The 20,477-nt window shown below is 65.8% G+C and overlaps 1 protein-coding gene across 1 annotated transcript; it reads right to left on the reverse strand.

The window, feature by feature from the left end:
- Window positions 1–1,659: 1,659 nt before the first annotated feature.
- Window positions 1,660–20,414, reverse strand: LOC137363367 (type 1 phosphatidylinositol 4,5-bisphosphate 4-phosphatase-like; the record flags this gene model as incomplete). Its single annotated transcript, XM_068027219.1, has 5 exons — window positions 1,660–2,749; window positions 15,292–15,382; window positions 15,915–15,985; window positions 17,889–17,994; window positions 20,308–20,414. Coding segments are annotated over 5 exons (522 nt in total), but the record flags the coding sequence as incomplete, so codon positions are not given.
- Window positions 20,415–20,477: the final 63 nt, after the last annotated feature.

Raw genomic sequence — 20,477 nt, forward strand, 5'->3', positions numbered from 1 at the left:
TATCCAATCTCTCTTTATAACTCAAGCCCTCCAAACCAGGCAACATCCTTGTGAATCTTTTCTGCACCCTCTCTAGCCGAATCACATCTTTCCTGTAGTGCAGCGACCAGAACTGCACACAGTACTCCAAATGCGGCCTAACCAACGTTATGTACAACTGTAACATGACGTCCCAACTCTTGTCCTCAATGCCTCGGCCGATGAAGGCAAGCATGCCATACGCCTTCTTCACCACCCTGTCTACCTGTGTTGCCACTTTCAGGGAACTATGTACTTGCACCCCAAGGTCTCTCTGCTCAACAACACTCCCCAGAGCCCTGCCATTCACTGTATATGTCCTGCCCTGGTTTAACTTCCCAAAATGCATCACTTCACACTTGTCTGCGTTAAATTCCATTTGCCAATCCCTTGCCCACTTTTCCAGTTGATCAATATCCTGTTGTAACCTTAGACAACCTTCTTCACTGTCCACTATACCACCAATTTTGGTGTCATCTGCAAACATACTAATCATGCCCCCTACATTCTCATCCAAGTCATTAACATATATGACAAACAACAGAGGGCCCAGCACCGATCCCTGCGGCACACCACTGGTCACCGGCCTCCAATCTGAAAAACAACCCTCCACTATCACCCTCTGCCTTCTATCACCAAGCCAATTTAGTATCCAATTTGCTAGCTCACCCTGGATCCCATGTGTTCGAACCTTCTGGACCAGCCTACCATGCGGGACCTTGTCAAAGGCACTGCTAAAGTCCAAGTAGACAACGTCCATTGCCCTGCCCTCAAATTCGTGAGACATGATTTCCCACGCACAAAGCCATGTTGACTATCCCTAATCAGACCATGCCTTTCCAAATGCATATAAATCCTGTCTCTCAGAATCCCTTCCAATAACTTTCCCACCACTGATGTAAGGCTCACCAGCCTGTAGTTCCATGGTTTATCCCTGTTGCCCTTCTTAAATAAAGGCACAACATTAGCTATCCTCGTCTTCAGGTACCTCACCCGTGGCTCACGATGAGACAAAAATCTCTGCCAGGGCCCCAGCAATCTCCTCCCTTGCTTCCCATAGCATCCTAGGATACACCTGTCCAGGCCCTGGGGATTTATCCACCTTAATGCGCGTCAAAACCTCCAACACCTCCTCCTTTGCAATGTTGATATGTTCCAGGATATCGGTGTGCCCTCCCTTGAACTCACTAGCTTCCATGACCTTCGCCACGCCACGGTAAATACATACGAGCAGTATTCATTTAAGACCTCGGCCATTTCCTGTGGCTCCACACATAGATTACCACACTGATCCTTAAGGGGACCTACTCTTTCCTTAGCTACCTTTTACTCTTAATATACTTATAGAATCTTTTAGGATTCTCCTTTATCTTATCTACCAGGGAAATCTCATGCCCCCTTTTCGCCCTCCTAATTTCCTTACGTGTACTCCTACATCCCTTATACTCCTCGAGGGACTCGCTCGATCCCAGCTGATTTAGGCACGGGATCAGGCCATTCGGCCCCTCGAACCTGCTCTGCAAGATCCCGCACCTAGCCGAGGGGTGCTGAACCTGTCAGTCACTTCCTCGCACAACGGAAGGCCACCGCAGCTGTGAGCCCAGGGACAGACGGAATGTGCCGGACTCCAGAGCCAAGATCTAAAATCAGCCTTTTTTTTTTTTAATTATCTCAAATCAAACGTAGAATTTATTCTCAACATTTTAAATATACAGAGTGCACGAGCGTTTGCAGTTTGACGTGATTTCATCAGTCTGAGCAGTGCTGTATCACCTTCATTCAGCAGCTGTCCCCAGCAGGGGGGCGGGGGATCGCTGCCAGCAGTACCAGCACGAGAGGCGGGCACAGCAGACTCAACGCAGTGCCTCCCACCAGTACAGGTCTCCCGTGAGCTTGGAGCAAAAACGATCCAAAAAAAATAATCAATTCAGTGGCAAATCATTCAGTGATAGCGCGATCTGTTCAGAAGCAAAGGAATGGGGAGGAGAGAGAGAGAGAGAACAAACAAGTGCAGTATTCCTCAGCCCAGGGGTATCTGCTCTCCCCTCCCACCCAATGCCCAGGGATAGCTGCCAACCCTGACCCCTCCCCCACCTGCACAGGAGAATATATCAAGTCTTGGTCAGTTGGGCGAGGAATGGGGACTGCCCCAAACCCTCGCCCTGATTGCACTCGCTGCCTGTGGGTGCGGGGGGAGGAGGGGGGGGGGGTGGTTCTGGAAGCTGCAACCTCTCGAACTGGACTCAGAACTGACGGAGGATGGAGCGGAGAGAGATGACAAAGTTGAAGACACAGTGACGATCACATTGAATTCAGGTTAATGCAGCTGTTCCGAACTTGGCTCCAGACCTAAATTAGCGTTTACATGGGGCAGGTCTGACAAGGTCAGTTAGTTATCGACTAGCACAAAGCAGGAAGAGACAGGGCTGCAGTGACAGCACCCTGGGAGGATGTTACTGGATAGGGAGAGCAGCCGGTGCCTGGAGCAGCTATTTCACTCCGATCTTTAGTGTGCAGTAGAGTGCAGGGGTCCCGGAAGGAGGTCAATGAGCCTCCCCTCGCGCAGTCTCATCGGCTGGGCTCATCAGGACGAGAAGTTCTGGATGGGATGGCTGACCTTCAGACAACCCCAGTAACAGGCTCGAGCCAGACAGCAGACCGACAGAATGATCAGCACAGCCCAGGCAGCATAGACACCGTGGAACTTCCGGGCGTGTTTCCACGTAGCAACCTGAGGGGGGGAAGGGAGCGGGGAGAGAGAAGGGAGGGGGAGGGGAAGGGGGGAGCAGGGAGAGGGGGAAGAGAGAGAGACAGACACCAAAGTCAAATAAATCAGCAGGAAAACAGAGGGTGAACCACCCCCACACCTCCCCTCAACCTGCTCCCATCAGGGTGGGGGCCCCAATTAATCAACCCCCTGATTCTCCACAAGAGTATCGATCGGGCGGGGGGGGGAGAGTATCGATCGGGCGGGGGGGGGAGAGTATCGATCGGGCGGGGGGGGGAGAGTATCGATCGGGTCGGCGGGGGGGGGAGAGTATCGATCGGGCGGGGGGGGGGAGAGTATCGATCGGGCGGGGGGGGGGAGAGTATCGATCGGGCGGGGGGGAGATCGGGCGGGGGGGGAGAGTATCGATCGGGCGGGGGGGGGAGAGTATCGATCGGGCGGGGGGGGAGAGTATCGATCGGGCGGGGGGGGGGAGAGTATCGATCGGGCGGGGGGGGGAGAGTATCGATCGGGCGGGGGGGGGGAGAGTATCGATCGGGCGGGGGGGGGAGAGTATCGATCGGGCGGGGGGGGGGGGAGAGTATCGATCGGGCGGGGGGGGGAGAGTATCGATCGGGCGGGGGGGGGAGAGTATCGATCGGGCGGGGGGGGGGAGAGTATCGATCGGGCGGGGGGAGATCGGCGGGGGGAGAGTATCGATCGGGCGGGGGGGAGAGTATCGATCGGGCGGGGGGGAGAGTATCGATCGGGCGGGGGGGAGAGTATCGATCGGGCGGGGGGAGATATCGATCGGGCGGGGGGAGAGTATCGATCGGGCGGGGGGAGAGTATCGATCGGGCGGGGGGGAGAGTATCGATCGGGCGGGGGGAGAGTATCGATCGGGCGGGGGGGAGAGTATCGATCGGGCGGGGGGAGAGTATCGATCGGCGGGGGGGAGAGTATCGATCGGGCGGGGGGGAGAGTATCGATCGGGCGGGGGGGAGAGTATCGATCGGGCGGGGGGGAGAGTATCGATCGGGCGGGGGGGAGAGTATCGATCGGGCGGGGGGGAGAGTATCGATCGGGCGGGGGGGAGAGTATCGATCGGGCGGGGGGGAGAGTATCGATCGGGCGGGGGGGAGAGTATCGATCGGGCGGGGGGGAGAGTATCGATCGGGCGGGGGGGAGAGTATCGATCGGGCGGGGGGGAGAGTATCGATCGGGCGGGGGGGAGAGTATCGATCGGGCGGGGGGGAGAGTATCGATCGGGCGGGGGGGAGAGTATCGATCGGGCGGGGGGGGAGAGTATCGATCGGGCGGGGGGGAGAGTATCGATCGGGCGGGGGGGAGAGTATCGATCGGGCGGGGGGGAGAGTATCGATCGGGCGGGGGGGAGAGTATCGATCGGGCGGGGGGAGAGTATCGATCGGGCGGGGGGGAGAGTATCGATCGGGCGGGGGAGAGTATCGAGGGGGGGAGAGTATCGATCGGGCGGGGGGGAGAGTATCGATCGGGGACGGGGGGGGAGAGTATCGGGCGGGGGAGAGTATCGATCGGGCGGGGGGGGAGAGTATCGATCGGGCGGGGGGGAGAGTATCGATCGGGCGGGGGGGAGAGTATCGATCGGGCGGGGGGGAGAGTATCGATCGGGCGGGGGGGAGAGTATCGATCGGGCGGGGGGGAGAGTATCGATCGGGCGGGGGGAGAGTCGGGGGAGAGTATCGATCGGGCGGGGGGGAGTATCGATTCGGGCGGGGGGAGAGTATCGATCGGGCGGGGGGGAGAGTATCGATCGGGCGGGGGGGAGAGTATCGATCGGGCGGGGGGGAGTATCGTATCGATCGGGCGGGGGGGAGAGTATCGATCGGGCGGGGGAGAGTATCGATCGAGTATCGATCGGGCGGGGGGGAGAGTATCGATCGGGCGGGGGGGAGAGTATCGATCGGGCGGGGGGGAGAGTATCGATCGGGCGGGGGGAGAGTATCGATCGGCGGGGGAGAGTATCGATCGGGGGGGGGAGAGTATCGATCGGGCGGGGGGAGAGTATCGATCGGGCGGGGGGAGGAGGGGAGAGTATCGATCGGGCGGGGGGAGAGTATCGATCGGGCGGGGGGGGAGTATCGATCGGGCGGGGGGGAGAGTATCGATCGGGCGGGGGGGAGAGTATCGATCGGGCGGGGGGGAGAGTATCGATCGGGCGGGGGGGAGAGGTATCGATCGGGCGGGGGGGAGAGTATCGATCGGGCGGGGGGAGAGTATCGATCGGGCGGGGGGAGAGTATCGATCGGGCGGGGGGAGGGAGGGGGGAGAGTATCGATCGGGCGGGGGGAGAGTTCGACGGCGGGGAGAGTATCGATCGGGCGGGGGGGAGAGTATCGCGGGGGAGAGTACGATCGGGCGGGGGGAGAGTATCGATCGGGCGGGGGGGAGAGTATCGATCGGGCGGGGGGAGAGTATCGATCGGGCGGGGGGAGAGTATCGATCGGGCGGGGGGGAGAGTATCGATCGGGCGGGGGGGAGAGTATCGATCGGGAGGTCGGGGGGGGAAGAGTATCGATCGGGCGGGGGGGAGGATCGGGGGGGGGAGAGTATCGATCGGCGGGGGGGAGAGTATCGATCGGGCGGGGGGGAGAGTATCGATCGGGCGGGGGGGAGAGTATCGATCGGGCGGGGGGGAGAGTATCGATCGGGCGGGGGGGAGTATGAGTATCGATCGGGCGGGGGGGGAGAGTATCGATCGGCGGGCGGGGGGGAGAGTATCGATCGGGCGGGGGGGAGAGTATCGATCGGGCGGGGGGGAGAGTATCGATCGGGCGGGGGGAGAGTATCGATCGGGCGGGTGGGAGAGTATCGATCGGGCGGGGGGGAGAGGTATCGATCGGGCGGGGGGAGGTCGGGGGGGGGAGAGTATCGATCGGGCGGGGGGAGAGTATCGATCGGGCGGGGGGGGAGAGTATCGATCGGGCGGGGGGGAGAGTATCGGGCGGGGGGGAGAGTATCGATCGGGCGGGGGGGGAGAGTATCGATCGGGCGGGGGGGAGAGTATCGATCGGGCGGGGGGGAGAGTATCGATCGGGCGGGGGGAGAGGTGAGTCGATCGGGCGGGGGGGAGAGTATCGATCGGGCGGGGGGGAGAGTATCGATCGGGCGGGGGGAGAGTATCGATCGGGCGGGGGGGAGAGTATCGATCGGGCGGGGGGGAGAGTATCGATCGGGCGGGGGGGAGAGTATCGATCGGGCGGGGGGAGAGTATCGATCGGGCGGGGGGGAGAGTATCGATCGGGCGGGGGGGTGGAGAGTATCGATCGGGCGGGGGGGAGAGTATCGATCGGGCGGGGGGGAGAGTATCGATCGGGCGGGGGGAGAGTATCGATCGGGCGGGGGGGAGAGTATCGATCGGGCGGGGGGGAGAGTATCGATCGGGCGGGGGGGAGAGTATCGATCGGGCGGGGGGGAGAGTATATCGATCGGGCGGGGGGGAGAGTATCGATCGGGCGGGGGGAGAGTATCGATCGGGCGGGGGGGAGAGTATCGATCGGGCGGGGGGGAGAGTATCGATCGGGCGGGGGGGAGAGTATCGATCGGGCGGGGGGGAGAGTATCGATCGGGCGGGGGGGAGAGTATCGATCGGGCGGGGGGGGAGAGTATCGATCGGGCGGGGGGGAGAGTATCGATCGGGCGGGGTGGGAGAGTATCGATCGGGCGGGGGGGAGAGTATCGATCGGCGGGGGGGAGAGTATCGATCGGGCGGGGGGGAGAGTATCGATCGGGCGGGGGGAGAGTATCGATCGGCGGGGGGGAGAGTATCGATCGGGCGGGGGGGAGAGTATCGATCGGGCGGGGGGGAGAGTATCGATCGGGCGGGGGGGAGAGTATCGATCGGGCGGGGGGGAGAGTATCGATCGGGCGGGGGGAGAGTATCGATCGGGCGGGGGGTGAGAGTATCGATCGGGCGGGGGGGAGAGTATCGATCGGGCGGGGGGGAGAGTATCGATCGGGCGGGGGGAGAGTATCGATCGGGCGGGGGGGAGAGTATCGATCGGGCGGGGGGGAGAGTATCGATCGGGCGGGGGGGAGAGTATCGATCGGGCGGGGGGGAGAGTCGGGGGGGGAGTCGATCGGGCGGGGGGAGAGTATCGATCGGGCGGGGGGGAGAGTATCGATCGGGCGGGGGGGAGAGTATCGATCGGGCGGGGGGGAGAGTATCGATCGGGCGGGGGGGAGAGTATCGATCGGGCGGGGGGGAGAGTATCGATCGGGCGGGGGGGAGAGTATCGATCGGGCGGGGGGGAGAGTATCGATCGGGCGGGGGGAGAGTATCGATCGGGGGGGGGTCGGGGGGGGGGAGAGTATCGATCGGGCGGGGGGGGGAGAGTATCGATCGGGCGGGGGGGAGAGTATCGATCGGGCGGGGGGGAGAGTATCGATCGGGCGGGGGGGAGAGTATCGATCGGGCGGGGGGGAGAGTATCGATCGGGCGGGGGGGAGAGTATCGATCGGGCGGGGGGGAGAGTATCGATCGGGCGGGGGGGAGAGTATCGATCGGGCGGGGGGGAGAGTATCGATCGGGCGGGGGGGAGAGTATCGATCGGGCGGGGGGAGAGTATCGATCGGGGGGGGGAGAGTATCGATCGGGCGGGGGGGAGAGTATCGATCGGGCGGGGGGAGAGTATCGATCGGGCGGGGGGGGAGAGTATCGATCGGGCGGGGGGGAGAGTATCGATCGGGCGGGGGGGAGAGTATCGATCGGGCGGGGGGGAGAGTGTATCGATCGGGCGGGGGGGAGAGTCGATCGGGCGGGGGGAGAGTATCGATCGGGCGGGGGGGAGAGTATCGATCGGGCGGGGGGGAGAGTATCGATCGGGCGGGGGGGGAGAGTATCGATCGGGCGGGGGGGGAGAGTATCGATCGGGCGGGGGGGAGAGTATCGATCGGGCGGGGGGAGAGTATCGATCGGGCGGGGGGGAGAGTATCGATCGGGCGGGGGGGAGAGAGTATCGATCGGGCGGGGGGAGAGTATCGATCGGGCGGGGGGGAGAGTCGATCGGGCGGGGGGAGAGTCGGCGGGGGAGAGTATCGATCGGGCGGGGGGGAGAGTATCGATCGGGCGGGGGGGAGAGTATCGATCGGGCGGGGGGGGAGAGTATCGATCGGGCGGGGGGGAGAGTATCGATCGGGCGGGGGGGAGAGTATCGATCGGGCGGGGGGGAGTATCGGGGGAGGTCGGGCGGGGGGGAGAGTATCGATCGGGCGGGGGGAGAGTCGGGGGGGAGAGTATCGATCGGGCGGGGGGGAGAGTATCGATCGGGCGGGGGGGAGAGTATCGATCGGGCGGGGGGGAGAGTATCGATCGGGCGGGGGGAGAGTATCGATCGGGCGGGGGGGAGAGTATCGATCGGCGGGGGGAGAGTATCGATCGGGCGGGGGGGAGAGTATCGATCGGGCGGGGGGGAGAGTATCGATCGGGCGGGGGGGAGAGTATCGATCGGGGGGGAGGGATGGGGGGGGAGAGTATCGATCGGGCGGGGGGGGGGGGGGGGAGAGTATCGATCGGGCGGGGGGGAGAGTATCGATCGGCGGGGGGGAGAGTATCGATCGGGCGGGGGGGAGAGTATCGATCGGGCGGGGGGGAGAGTATCGATCGGGCGGGGGGAGAGTATCGATCGGCGGGGGGAGAGTATCGATCGGGCGGGGGGGAGAGTATCGATCGGGCGGGGGGGAGAGTATCGATCGGGCGGGGGGGAGAGTATCGATCGGGCGGGGGGAGAGTATCGATCGGGCGGGGGGGGAGAGTATCGATCGGGCGGGGGGGGAGAGTATCGATCGGGCGGGGGGGAGAGGATCGGGCGGGGGGAGAGTATCGATCGGGCGGGGGGGGAGAGTATCGATCGGGCGGGGGGGAGAGTATCGATCGGGCGGGGGGGAGAGTATCGATCGGGCGGGGGGGAGAGTATCGATCGGGCGGGGGGGAGAGTATCGATCGGGCGGGGGGGAGAGTATCGATCGGGCGGGGGGAGAGTATCGATCGGGCGGGGGGAGAGATCGATCGGGCGGGGGGAGTCGGGAGAGTATCGATCGGGCGGGGGGGAGAGTATCGATCGGGCGGGGGGGAGAGTATCGATCGGGCGGGGGGGAGAGTATCGATCGGGCGGGGGGGAGAGTATCGATCGGGCGGGGGGAGAGTATCGATCGGGCGGGGGGAGAGTATCGATCGGGCGGGGGGGAGAGTATCGATCGGGCGGGGGGGAGAGTATCGATCGGGCGGGGGGGAGAGTATCGATCGGGCGGGGGGGGAGAGTATCGATCGGGCGGGGGGAGAGTATCGATCGGGCGGGGGGAGAGTATCGATCGGCGGGGGGAGAGATCGGGCGGGGGGAGAGTATCGATCGGGCGGGGGGGAGAGTATCGATCGGGCGGGGGGGAGAGTATCGATCGGGCGGGGGGGAGAGTATCGATCGGGCGGGGGGGAGAGTATCGATCGGGCGGGGGGAGAGTATCGATCGGGCGGGGGGGAGAGTATCGATCGGGCGGGGGGGAGAGTATCGATCGGGCGGGGGGAGAGAGTATCGATCGGGCGGGGGGGAGAGTATCGATCGGGCGGGGGGAGAGTATCGATCGGGCGGGGGGGGAGAGTATCGATCGGGCGGGGGGGAGAGTATCGATCGGGCGGAGAGGGGGAGAGTATCGATCGGGCGGGGAGAGTATCGATCGGGCGGGGGGGGAGAGTATCGATCGGGCGGGGGGGAGAGTATCGATCGGGCGGGGGGGAGAGTATCGATCGGGCGGGGGGGAGAGTATCGATCGGGCGGGGGGGAGAGTATCGATCGGGCGGGGGGGGAGAGTATCGATCGGGCGGGGGGGAGAGTATCGATCGGGCGGGGGGAGAGTATCGATCGGGCGGGGGGGAGAGTATCGATCGGGCGGGGGGGAGAGTATCGATCGGGCGGGGGGAGTCGATCGGGGGGGGAGGTATCGATCGGGCGGGGGGTCGTGGGGGGGAGAGTATCGATCGGGCGGGGGGGAGAGTATCGATCGGGCGGGGGGACGGGGGGAGAGTATCGATCGGGCGGGGGGAGAGTATCGATCGGGCGGGGGGGAGAGTATCGATCGGGCGGGGGGGAGAGTATCGATCGGGCGGGGGGGAGAGTATCGATCGGGCGGGGGAGAGTCGATCGGGCGGGGGAGAGTATCGATCGGGCGGGGGGGAGAGTATCGATCGGGCGGGGGGGAGAGTATCGATCGGCGGGGGGGAGAGTATCGATCGGGCGGGGGGGAGAGTATCGATCGGGCGGGGGGAGAGTATCGATCGGGCGGGGGGAGAGTCGAGTATCGATCGGGCGGGGGGGAGAGTATCGATCGGGCGGGGGGGAGAGTATCGATCGGGCGGGGGGGAGAGTATCGATCGGGCGGGGGGGAGAGTATCGATCGGGCGGGGGGGAGAGTATCGATCGGGCGGGGGGAGAGTATCGATCGGGCGGGGGGGGAGAGAGTATCGATCGGGCGGGGGGGAGAGTATCGATCGGGCGGGGGGGAGAGTATCGGGGGGAGTATCGATCGGGCGGGGGGGAGAGTATCGATCGGGCGGGGGGGAGAGTATCGATCGGGCGGGGGGGAGAGTATCGATCGGGCGGGGGGGAGAGTATCGATCGGGCGGGGGGGAGAGTATCGATCGGGCGGGGGGGAGAGTATCGATCGGGCGGGGGGGAGAGTATCGATCGGGCGGGGGGGAGAGTATCGATCGGGCGGGGGGGAGAGTATCGATCGGGCGGGGGGGAGAGTATCGATCGGGCGGGGGGGAGAGTATCGATCGGGCGGGGGGGAGAGTATCGATCGGCGGGGGGAGAGTATCGATCGGGGGGGAGAGTATCGATCGGGCGGGGGGGAGAGTATCGATCGGGCGGGGGGGAGAGTATCGATCGGGCGGGGGGGAGAGTATCGATCGGGCGGGGGGGAGAGTACGATCGGCGGGGGGGAGAGTATCGATCGGGCGGGAGTGTCGATCGGGCGGGGGGAGAGTATCGATCGGGCGGGGGGGAGAGTATCGATCGGGCGGGGGGGAGAGTATCGATCGGGCGGGGGGGAGAGTATCGATCGGGCGGGGGGGAGAGTATCGATCGGGCGGGGGGAGAGTATCGATCGGGCGGGGGGGAGAGTATCGATCGGGCGGGGGGGAGAGTATCGATCGGGCGGGGGGGAGAGTATCGATCGGGCGGGGGGGAGAGTATCGATCGGGCGGGGGGGAGAGTATCGATCGGGCGGGGGGGAGAGTATCGATCGGGCGGGGGGGAGAGTATCGATCGGGCGGGGGGGAGAGTATCGATCGGGCGGGGGGGAGAGTATCGATCGGGCGGGGGGGAGAGTATCGATCGGGCGGGGGGGAGAGTATCGATCGGGCGGGGGGAGAGTATCGATCGGGCGGGGGGAGAGTATCGATCGGGCGGGGGGGAGAGTATCGATCGGGCGGGGGGGAGAGTATCGATCGGGCGGGGGGGAGAGTATCGATCGGGCGGGGGGGAGAGTATCGATCGGGCGGGGGGGAGAGTATCGATCGGCGGGGGGGTCGGGGGAGAGTATCGATCGGGCGGGGGGGAGAGTATCGATCGGGCGGGGGGGAGAGTATCGATCGGGCGGGGGGGAGAGTATCGATCGGGCGGGGGGGAGAGTATCGATCGGGCGGGGGGGAGAGTATCGATCGGGCGGGGGGGAGAGTATCGATCGGGCGGGGGGAGAGTATCGATCGGGCGGGGGGAGAGTATCGATCGGGCGGGGGGGAGAGTATCGATCGGGCGGGGGGAGAGTATCGTCGGGCGGGGGGGAGAGTATCGGCCGGGCGGGGGAGAGTATCGGCCGGGCGGGGGGAGAGTATCGCCGGGCGGGGGGAGAGTATCGGCCGGGCGGGGGGAGAGTATCGGCCGGGCGGGGGGAGAGTATCGGCCGGGCGGGGGGAGAGTATCGGCCGGGCGGGGGGAGAGTATCGGCCGGGCGGGGGGAGAGTATCGGCCGGGCGGGGGGAGAGTATCGGCCGGGCGGGGGGAGAGTATCGGCCGGGCGGGGGGAGAGTATCGGCCGGGCGGGGGGAGAGTATCGGCCGGGCGGGGGGAGAGTATCGGCCGGGCGGGGGGAGAGTATCGCCGGGCGGGGGGAGAGTATCGGCCGGGCGGGGGGAGAGTATCGGCCGGGCGGGGGGAGAGTATCGGCCGGGCGGGGGGAGAGTATCGGCCGGGCGGGGGGGAGAGTATCGGCCGGGCGGGGGGAGAGTATCGGCCGGGCGGGGGGAGAGTATCGCCGGGCGGGGGGGAGAGTATCGGCCGGGCGGGGGGAGAGTATCGGCGGGCGGGGGGAGAGTATCGGCCGGGCGGGGGGAGAGTATCGGCCGGGCGGGGGGAGAGTATCGGCCGGGCGGGGGGAGAGTATCGGCCGGGCGGGGGGAGAGTATCGGCCGGGCGGGGGGAGAGTATCGGCCGGGCGGGGGGAGAGTATCGGCCGGGCGGGGGGAGAGTATCGGCCGGGCGGGGGGAGAGTATCGGCCGGGCGGGGGGAGAGTATCGGCCGGGCGGGGGGAGAGTATCGGCCGGGCGGGGGGAGAGTATCGGCCGGGCGGGGGGAGAGTATCGGCGGGCGGGGGGAGAGTATCGGCCGGGCGGGGGGAGAGTATCGGCCGGGCGGGGGGAGAGTATCGGCCGGGCGGGGGGAGAGTATCGGCCGGGCGGGGGGAGAGTATCGCCGGGCGGGGGGAGAGTATCGGCCGGGCGGGGGGAGAGTATCGGCCGGGCGGGGGGAGAGTATCGGCCGGGCGGGGGGAGAGTATCGGCCGGGCGGGGGGAGAGTATCGGCCGGGCGGGGGAGAGTATCGGCCGGGCGGGGGGGAGAGTATCGGCCGGCGGGGGGAGAGTATCGGCCGGGCGGGGGAGAGTATCGGCCGGGCGGGGGGAGAGTATCGGCCGGGCGGGGGGAGAGTATCGGCCGGGCGGGGGGAGAGTATCGGCCGGGCGGGGGGAGAGTATCGGCCGGGCGGGGAGAGTATCGGCCGGGCGGGGGGAGAAGTATCGGCCGGGCGGGGGGAGAGTATCGGCCGGGCGGGGGGAGAGTATCGGCCGGCGGGGGGAGAGTATCGGCCGGGCGGGGGGGAGAGTATCGGCCGGGCGGGGGGAGAGTATCGGCCGGGCGGGGGGAGAGTATCGGCCGGGCGGGGGAGAGTATCGGCCGGGCGGGGGGAGAGTATCGGCCGGGCGGGGGGAGAGTATCGGCCGGGCGGGGGGGAGAGTATCGGCCGGGCGGGGGGAGAGTATCGGCCGGGCGGGGGGAGAGTATCGGCCGGGCGGGGGGAGAGTATCGGCCGGGCGGGGGAGAGTATCGGCCGGGCGGGGGGAGAGTATCGGCCGGGCGGGGGAGAGTATCGGCCGGGCGGGGGAGAGTATCGGCCGGGCGGGGGGAGAGTATCGGCCGGGCGGGGGGAGAGTATCGGCCGGGCGGGGGGAGAGTATCGGCCGGGCGGGGGGAGAGTATCGGCCGGGCGGGGGAGAGTATCGGCCGGGCGGGGGAGAGTATCGGCCGGGCGGGGGAGAGTATCGGCCGGGCGGGGGGAGAGTATCGGCCGGGCGGGGGGAGAGTATCGGCCGGGCGGGGGGAGAGTATCGGCCGGGCGGGGGGAGAGTATCGGCCGGGGCGGGGGGAGAGTATCGGCCGGGCGGGGGGAGAGTATCGGCCGGGCGGGGGGAGAGTATCGGCCGGGCGGGGGGAGAGTATCGGCCGGGCGGGGGGAGAGTATCGGCCGGGCGGGGGGAGAGTATCGGCCGGGCGGGGGGAGAGTATCGGCCGGGCGGGGGGAGAGTATCGGCCGGGCGGGGGGAGAGTATCGGCCGGGCGGGGGGAGAGTATCGGCCGGGCGGGGGAGAGTATCGGCCGGGCGGGGGGAGAGTATCGGCCGGGCGGGGGGAGAGTATCGGCCGGGCGGGGGGAGAGTATCGGCCGGGCGGGGGGAGAGTATCGGCCGGGCGGGGGGAGAGTATCGGCCGGGCGGGGGAGAGTATCGGCCGGGCGGGGGGAGAGTATCGGCCGGGCGGGGGGAGAGTATCGGCCGGGCGGGGGGAGAGTATCGGCCGGGCGGGGGAGAGTATCGGCCGGGCGGGGGGAGAGTATCGGCCGGGCGGGGGAGAGTATCGGCCGGGCGGGGGGAGAGTATCGGCCGGGCGGGGGGAGAGTATCGGCCGGGCGGGGGAGAGTATCGGCCGGCGGGGGGAGAGTATCGCGGCGGGGAGAGTATCGGCCGGGCGGGGGGAGAGTATCGGCCGGGCGGGGGGAGAGTATCGGCCGGGCGGGGGGAGAGTATCGGCCGGGCGGGGGGAGAGTATCGGCCGGGCGGGGGAGAGTATCGGCCGGGCGGGGGGAGAGTATCGGCCGGGCGGGGGGAGAGTATCGGCCGGGCGGGGGAGAGTATCGGCGGGCGGGGAGAGTATCCGGCGGGGGGAGAGTATCGGCCGGGCGGGGGGAGAGTATCGGCCGGGCGGGGGGAGAGTATCGGCCGGGCGGGGGGAGAGTATCGGCCGGGCGGGGGGAGAGTATCGGCCGGGCGGGGGGAGAGTATCGGCCGGGCGGGGGGAGAGTATCGGCCGGGCGGGGGAGAGTATCGGCCGGGCGGGGGAGAGTATCGCCGGGCGGGGGGAGAGTATCGGCCGGGCGGGGGGAGAGTATCGGCCGGGCGGGGGGAGAGTATCGGCCGGGCGGGGGGAGAGTATCGCGGCGGGGGAGAGTATCGCCGGGCGGGGGGAGAGTATCGGCCGGGCGGGGGGAGAGTATCGGCCGGGCGGGGGGAGAGTATCGGCCGGGCGGGGGGAGAGTATCGATCGGACGCGGCCGGGCGGGGGGAGAGTATCGATCGGACGCGGCCGGGCGGGGAGAGTATCGGCGGGCGGGGGGAGAGTATCGGCCGGGCGGGGGGAGAGTATCGGCCGGCGGGGAGAGTATCGCCGGGCGGGGGAGAGTATCGATCGGACGCGGCCGGGCGGGGGGAGAGTATCGATCGGACGCGGCCGGGCGGGGGGAGAGTATCGATCGGACGCGGCCGGGCGGGGGGAGAGTATCGATCGGACGCGGCCGGGCGGGGGAGAGTATCGATCGGACGCGGCCGGGCGGGGGAGAGTATCGATCGGACGCGGCCGGGCGGGGGGAGAGTATCGATCGGACGCGGCCGGGCGGGGGAGAGTATCGATCGGACGCGGCCGGGCGGGGGGAGAGTATCGATCGGACGCGGCCGGGCGGGGGAGAGTATCGATCGACGCGGCCGGGCGGGGGGAGAGTATCGATCGGACGCGGCCGGGCGGGGGGAGAGTATCGATCGGACGCGGCCGGGCGGGGGAGAGTATCGATCGGACGCGGCCGGGCGGGGGGAGAGTATCGATCGGACGCGGCCGGGCGGGGGGAGAGTATCGATCGGACGCGGCCGGGCGGGGGAGAGTATCGATCGGACGCGGCCGGGCGGGGGAGAGTATCGATCGGACGCGGCCGGGCGGGGGAGAGTATCGATCGGACGCGGCCGGGCGGGGGAAGAGTATCGATCGGACACTCACAGCGACTGCAGTTGCAATGATGGCAAAGAGAAGACCAACAATGAATATCCACAGACACCGTTTCCGAGGATATTGTTGACCTATTGATGACCTGCAGAGACAAACACAAAGACCGGTTAGAGGAGTAGGTAGTGTGGGAGAGAGAGAGAGTGGGGGGTGGAGAGGGAGAGAGAGAGAGAGAGAGAGAGAGAGGGGTGGGGGGTGGAGAGGGAGAGAGAGAGAGAGAGAGAGAGGGGGTAGGGGGTGGAGAGAGAGAGAGGGGGTAGGGGGTGGAGAGAGAGAGAGAGGGGGTGGGGTGGGGGATGGAGAGGGGTAGAGGGGGAGAGGGGTAGAGGGGTAGAGGGGGAGAGGGGGAGAGGGGGAGAGGGGGAGAGGGGGAGAGGGGGAGAGGGGGAGAGGGGGAGAGGGGGAGAGGGGGAGAGGGGGAGAGGGGGAGAGGGGGAGAGGGGGAGAGGGGGAGAGGGGTGGAGAGAGAGAGAGAGAGAGAGAGAGAGGGGTGGGGGTGGAGAGAGAGAGAGAGAGTGGGGGTGAGAGCTTCGGGAGGGTATTCGGGGCGGTTGGGTACCAGAGGAGAGACCGGTGACCCCTGCAGGAAGGTGAATTGCAATGAGTGTTGTACTTACACACGGCGACAGTGAGGGCATCGAGCTAACGTCCTGTCTGTAAACTCCTCCACTGCAAAACACCAAGAAAACTTCAGAGAGAACCGCAGTCAGAACCAGCTCGAAATCTCAGCACCCAGGGCCCAGGCTCACCCCCAGCGCAGAGCACCCAGGGCCCAGGCTCATCCCCAACGCAGAGCACCCAGGGCCCAGGCTCATCCCCAACGCAGAGCACCCAGGACCCAATCCAGGCTCATCCCCAGCGCAGGGCACCCAGGACCCAGCCCAGGCTCACCCCCAGCGCAGGGCACCCAGGACCCAGCCCAGGCTCACCCCCAGCGCAGGGCACCCAGGGCCCAGGCTCATCCCCAACGCAGGGCACCCAGGGCCCAGGCTCATCCCAACGCAGGGCACCCAGGGCCCAGGCTCATCCCCAACGCAGGGCACCCAGGGCCCAGGCTCACCCCCAGCGCAGGGCACCCAGGGCCCAGGCTCATCCCCAACGCAGGGCACCCAGGGCCCAGGCTCATCCCCAACGCAGAGCACCCAGGGCCCAGGCTCATCCCCAACGCAGGGCACCCAGGGCCCAGGCTCATCCCCAACGCAGGGCACCCAGGGCCCAGGCTCATCCCCAACGCAGAGCACCCAGGGCCCAGGCTCATCCCCAACGCAGGGCACCCAGGGCCCAGGCTCATCCCCAACGCAGAGCACCCAGGCCCAGGCTCATCCCAACGCAGGGCACCCAGGGCCCAGGCTCATCCCCAACGCAGGGCACCCAGGGCCCAGGCTCATCCCCAACGCAGGGCACCCAGGGCCCAGGCTCACCCCCAGCGCAGGGCACCCAGGGCCCAGGCTCATCCCAACGCAGAGCACCCAGGGCCCAGGCTCATCCCCAACGCAGGGCACCCAGGGCCCAGGCTCATCCCCAACGCAGAGCACCCAGGAACAGGCTCATCCCAACGCAGAGCACCCAGGACCCAGGCTCATCCCCAACGCAGGGCACCCAGGACCCGGCCCAGGCTCATCCCAGCGCAGGGCACCCAGGACCCAGCCCAGGCTCACCCCCAACGCAGGGCACCCAGGACAGGGCCCAGGCTCACCCCCAACGCAGGGCACCCAGGACCCGGCCCAGGCTCACCCCCAGCGCAGGGCACCAGGACCCGGCCCAGGCTCACCCCCAGCGCAGGGCACCCAGGACCTGGCCCAGGCTCACCCCCAGCGCAGGGCACCCAGGACCCGGCCCAGGCTCACCCCCAACGCAGGGCACCCAGGACCCGGCCCAGGCTCACCCCCAACGCAGGGCACCCAGGACCCGGCCCAGGCTCACCCCCAACGCAGGGCACCCAGGACCCGGCCCAGGCTCACCCCCAGCGCAGGGCACCCAGGACCCGGCCCAGGCTCACCCCCAACGCAGGGCACCCAGGACCCGGCCCAGGCTCACCCCCAACGCAGGGCACCCAGGACCCGGCCCAGGCTCACCCCATCGCAGGGCATCCAGGACAGGGCCCAGGCTCACCCCAACGCAGGGCATCCAGGACAGGGCCCAGGCTCACCCCCAGCGCAGGGCACCCAGGACCCGGCCCAGGCTCACCCCCAGCGCAGGGCACCCAGGACCCGGCCCAGGCTCACCCCAGCGCAGGGCACCCAGGACCCGGCACAGGCTCAGCCTCACCACAGGGCAGGGCACCCAGGTCCCGGCCCAGGCTCACCCCCAACGCAGGGCACCCAGGACCCGGCCCAGGCTCACCCCCAGAGCAGGGCACCCAGGTCCCGGTCCAGGCTCACCCCCAGAGCAGGGCACCCAGGTCCCGGTCCAGGCTCACCCCCAGAGCAGGGCACCCAGGACCCAGCCCAGGCTCACCCCCAGCGCAGGGCACCCAGGTCGTGGCCCAGGCTCACCCCCAGCGCAGGGCACCTAGGTCGTGGCCCAGGCTCACCCCCAGCGCAGGGCACCTAGGGCCCAGGCTCAGCTCCAGGGCAGAACAAGGCACTCACCAGGAATGTGTTTTTGCAGTGACCACAGACAACTCTAATTCCGGATGGTTGTGGGTCTGGGCTGCTCGTACCAGGGTGAACAGATCCAAGGTTTATTATCCGCTTACTGTAAGAAAGCATCGAAATAGAGCTCAAAGAAAATCACAGGTTCACACAAAACAAATTAAACAAGCCCGAGAATTATAAACATTACACAGAAAGAGTCAGTTCAGACTGAAGAAACAGGAGGAGGCCATTCAGCCCCCTCAAAACTGTTCCACACTGGTCTCTCAGTCCCCCTCTCTCTCAGGGAGATATCTGTACACTGACTGGTGTCTCTCTCTCTCAGGGTGATATCTGTACACTGACTGGTGTCTCTCAGTCCCTCTCTCTCAGGGTGATATCTGTACAGTGACTGGTGTCTCTCAGTCCCTCTCTCTCAGGGTGATATCTGTACACTGACTGGTGTCTCTCAGTCCCTCTCTCTCAGGGTGATATCTGTACACTGACTGGTGTCTCTCAGTCCCTCTCTCCACGGTGATATATGGACACTGACTGGTGTCTCTCAGTCCCACTCTCTCACGGTGATATCTGTACACTGACTGGTGTCTCTCAGTCCCTCTCTCTCAGGGTGATATCTGTACACTGACTGGTGTCTCTCAGTCCCTCTCTCCACGGGTGATATATGGACACTGACTGGTGTCTCTCAGTCCCTCTCTCTCAGGGTGATATCTGTACACTGACTGGTGTCTCTCAATCCCTCTCTCTCAGGGTGATATCTGTACACTGACTGGTGTCTCTCAGTCCCTCTCTCTCAGGGTGATATCTGTACACTGACTGGTATCTCTCAGTCCCTCTCTCTCAGGGTGATATCTGTACACTGACTGGTGTCTCTCAGTCCCTCTCTCTCACGGTGATATCTGTACACTGACTGGTGTCTCTCTCTCTCTCAGGGTGATATCTGTACACTGACTGGTGTCTCTCAGTCCCTCTCTCCACGGGTGATATATGGACACTGACTGGTGTCTCTCAGTCCCTCTCTCTCAGGGTGATATCTGTACACTGACTGGTGTGTCTCAGTCCCTCTCTCTCAGGGAGATATCTGTATACTGACTGGTGTCTCTCAGTCCCTCTCTCCACGGGTGATATATGGACACTGACTGGTGTCTCTCAGTCCCTCTCTCTCAGGGTGATATCTGTACACTGACTGGTGTCTCTCAGTCCCTCTCTCTCAGGGTGATATCTGTAGAGTGACTGGTGTCTCTCAGTCCCTCTCTCTCAGGGTGATATCTGTACACTGACTGGTGTCTCTCAGTCCCTCTCTCTCAGGGTGATATCTACACACTGACTGGTGTCTCTCAGTCCCTCTCTCTCAGGGTGATATCTGTACACTGACTGGTGTCTCTCAGTCCCTCTCTCTCACTGTGATATCTGTGCACTGACTGGTGTCTCTCAGTCCCTCTCGCTCAGGGTGATATCTGTACACTGACTGGTGTCTCTCAGTCCCTCTCTCTCAGGGTGATATCTGTACACTGACTGGTGTCTCTCAGTCCCTCTCTCTCAGGGTGATATCTGTACACTGACTGGTGTCTCTCAGTCCCTCTCTCTCAGGGTGATATCTGTACACTGACTGGTGTCTCTCAGTCCCTCTCTCTCAGGTGATATCTGCACACTGACTGGTGTCTCTCAGTCCCTCTCTCCACGGGTGATATATGGACACTGACTGGTGTCTCTCAGTCCCTCTCTCTCAGGGTGATATCTGTACACTGACTGGTGTGTCTCAGTCCCTCTCTCTCAGGGTGATATCTGTACACTGACTGGTGTCTCAGTCCTCTCTCCACGGGTGATATATGGACACTGACTGGTGTCTCTCAGTCCCTCTCTCTCAGGGTGATATCTGTAGAGTGACTGGTGTCTCTCAGTCCCTCTCTCTCAGGGTGAGATCTGTACACTGACTGGTGTCTCTCAGTCCCTCTCTCTCAGGGTGATATCTGTACACTGAAAGGTGTCTCTCAGTCCCTCTCTCTCAGGGTGATATCTGTACACTGACTGGTGTCTCTCAGCCCCTCTCTCCACGGGTGAGATCTGTACACTGACTGGTGTCTCTCAGTCCCTCTCTCTCAGGGTGAGATCTGTACACTGACTGGTGTCTCTCAGTCCCTCTCTCTCAGGGTGATATCTGTACACTGACTGGTGTCTCTCAGTCCCTCTCTCTCAGGGTGATATCTGTACACTGACTGGTGTCTCTCAGTCCCTCTCTCTCAGGGTGATATCTGTACACTGACTGGTGTCTCTCAGTCCCTCTCTCTCAGGATGATATCTGTACACTGACTGGTGTCTCTCAGTCCCTCTCTCTCAGGATGATATCTGTACACTGACTGGTGTCTCTCAGTCCCTCTCTCCACGGGTGATATCTGTACACACACGGGCGTTCTCTCACCAATAGGGTCGAGGACAGGCAATCCTTTGAGACGTGACTTTACAGATCAGCAAACAGTTACATGGACACCGAACGTACTTCTTCCCGACAGGAGCATTCTTAATCGGCTGCAGACAGACACAGACAGAGAGAGAGAGAGAGAGAGAGAGAGAGTGAGTGTGAAAACGGAA

The sequence above is a fragment of the Heterodontus francisci genome, unplaced genomic scaffold, assembly GCF_036365525.1.
Source record: "Heterodontus francisci isolate sHetFra1 unplaced genomic scaffold, sHetFra1.hap1 HAP1_SCAFFOLD_1204, whole genome shotgun sequence".
NCBI classification, from domain to species: domain Eukaryota; kingdom Metazoa; phylum Chordata; class Chondrichthyes; order Heterodontiformes; family Heterodontidae; genus Heterodontus; species Heterodontus francisci.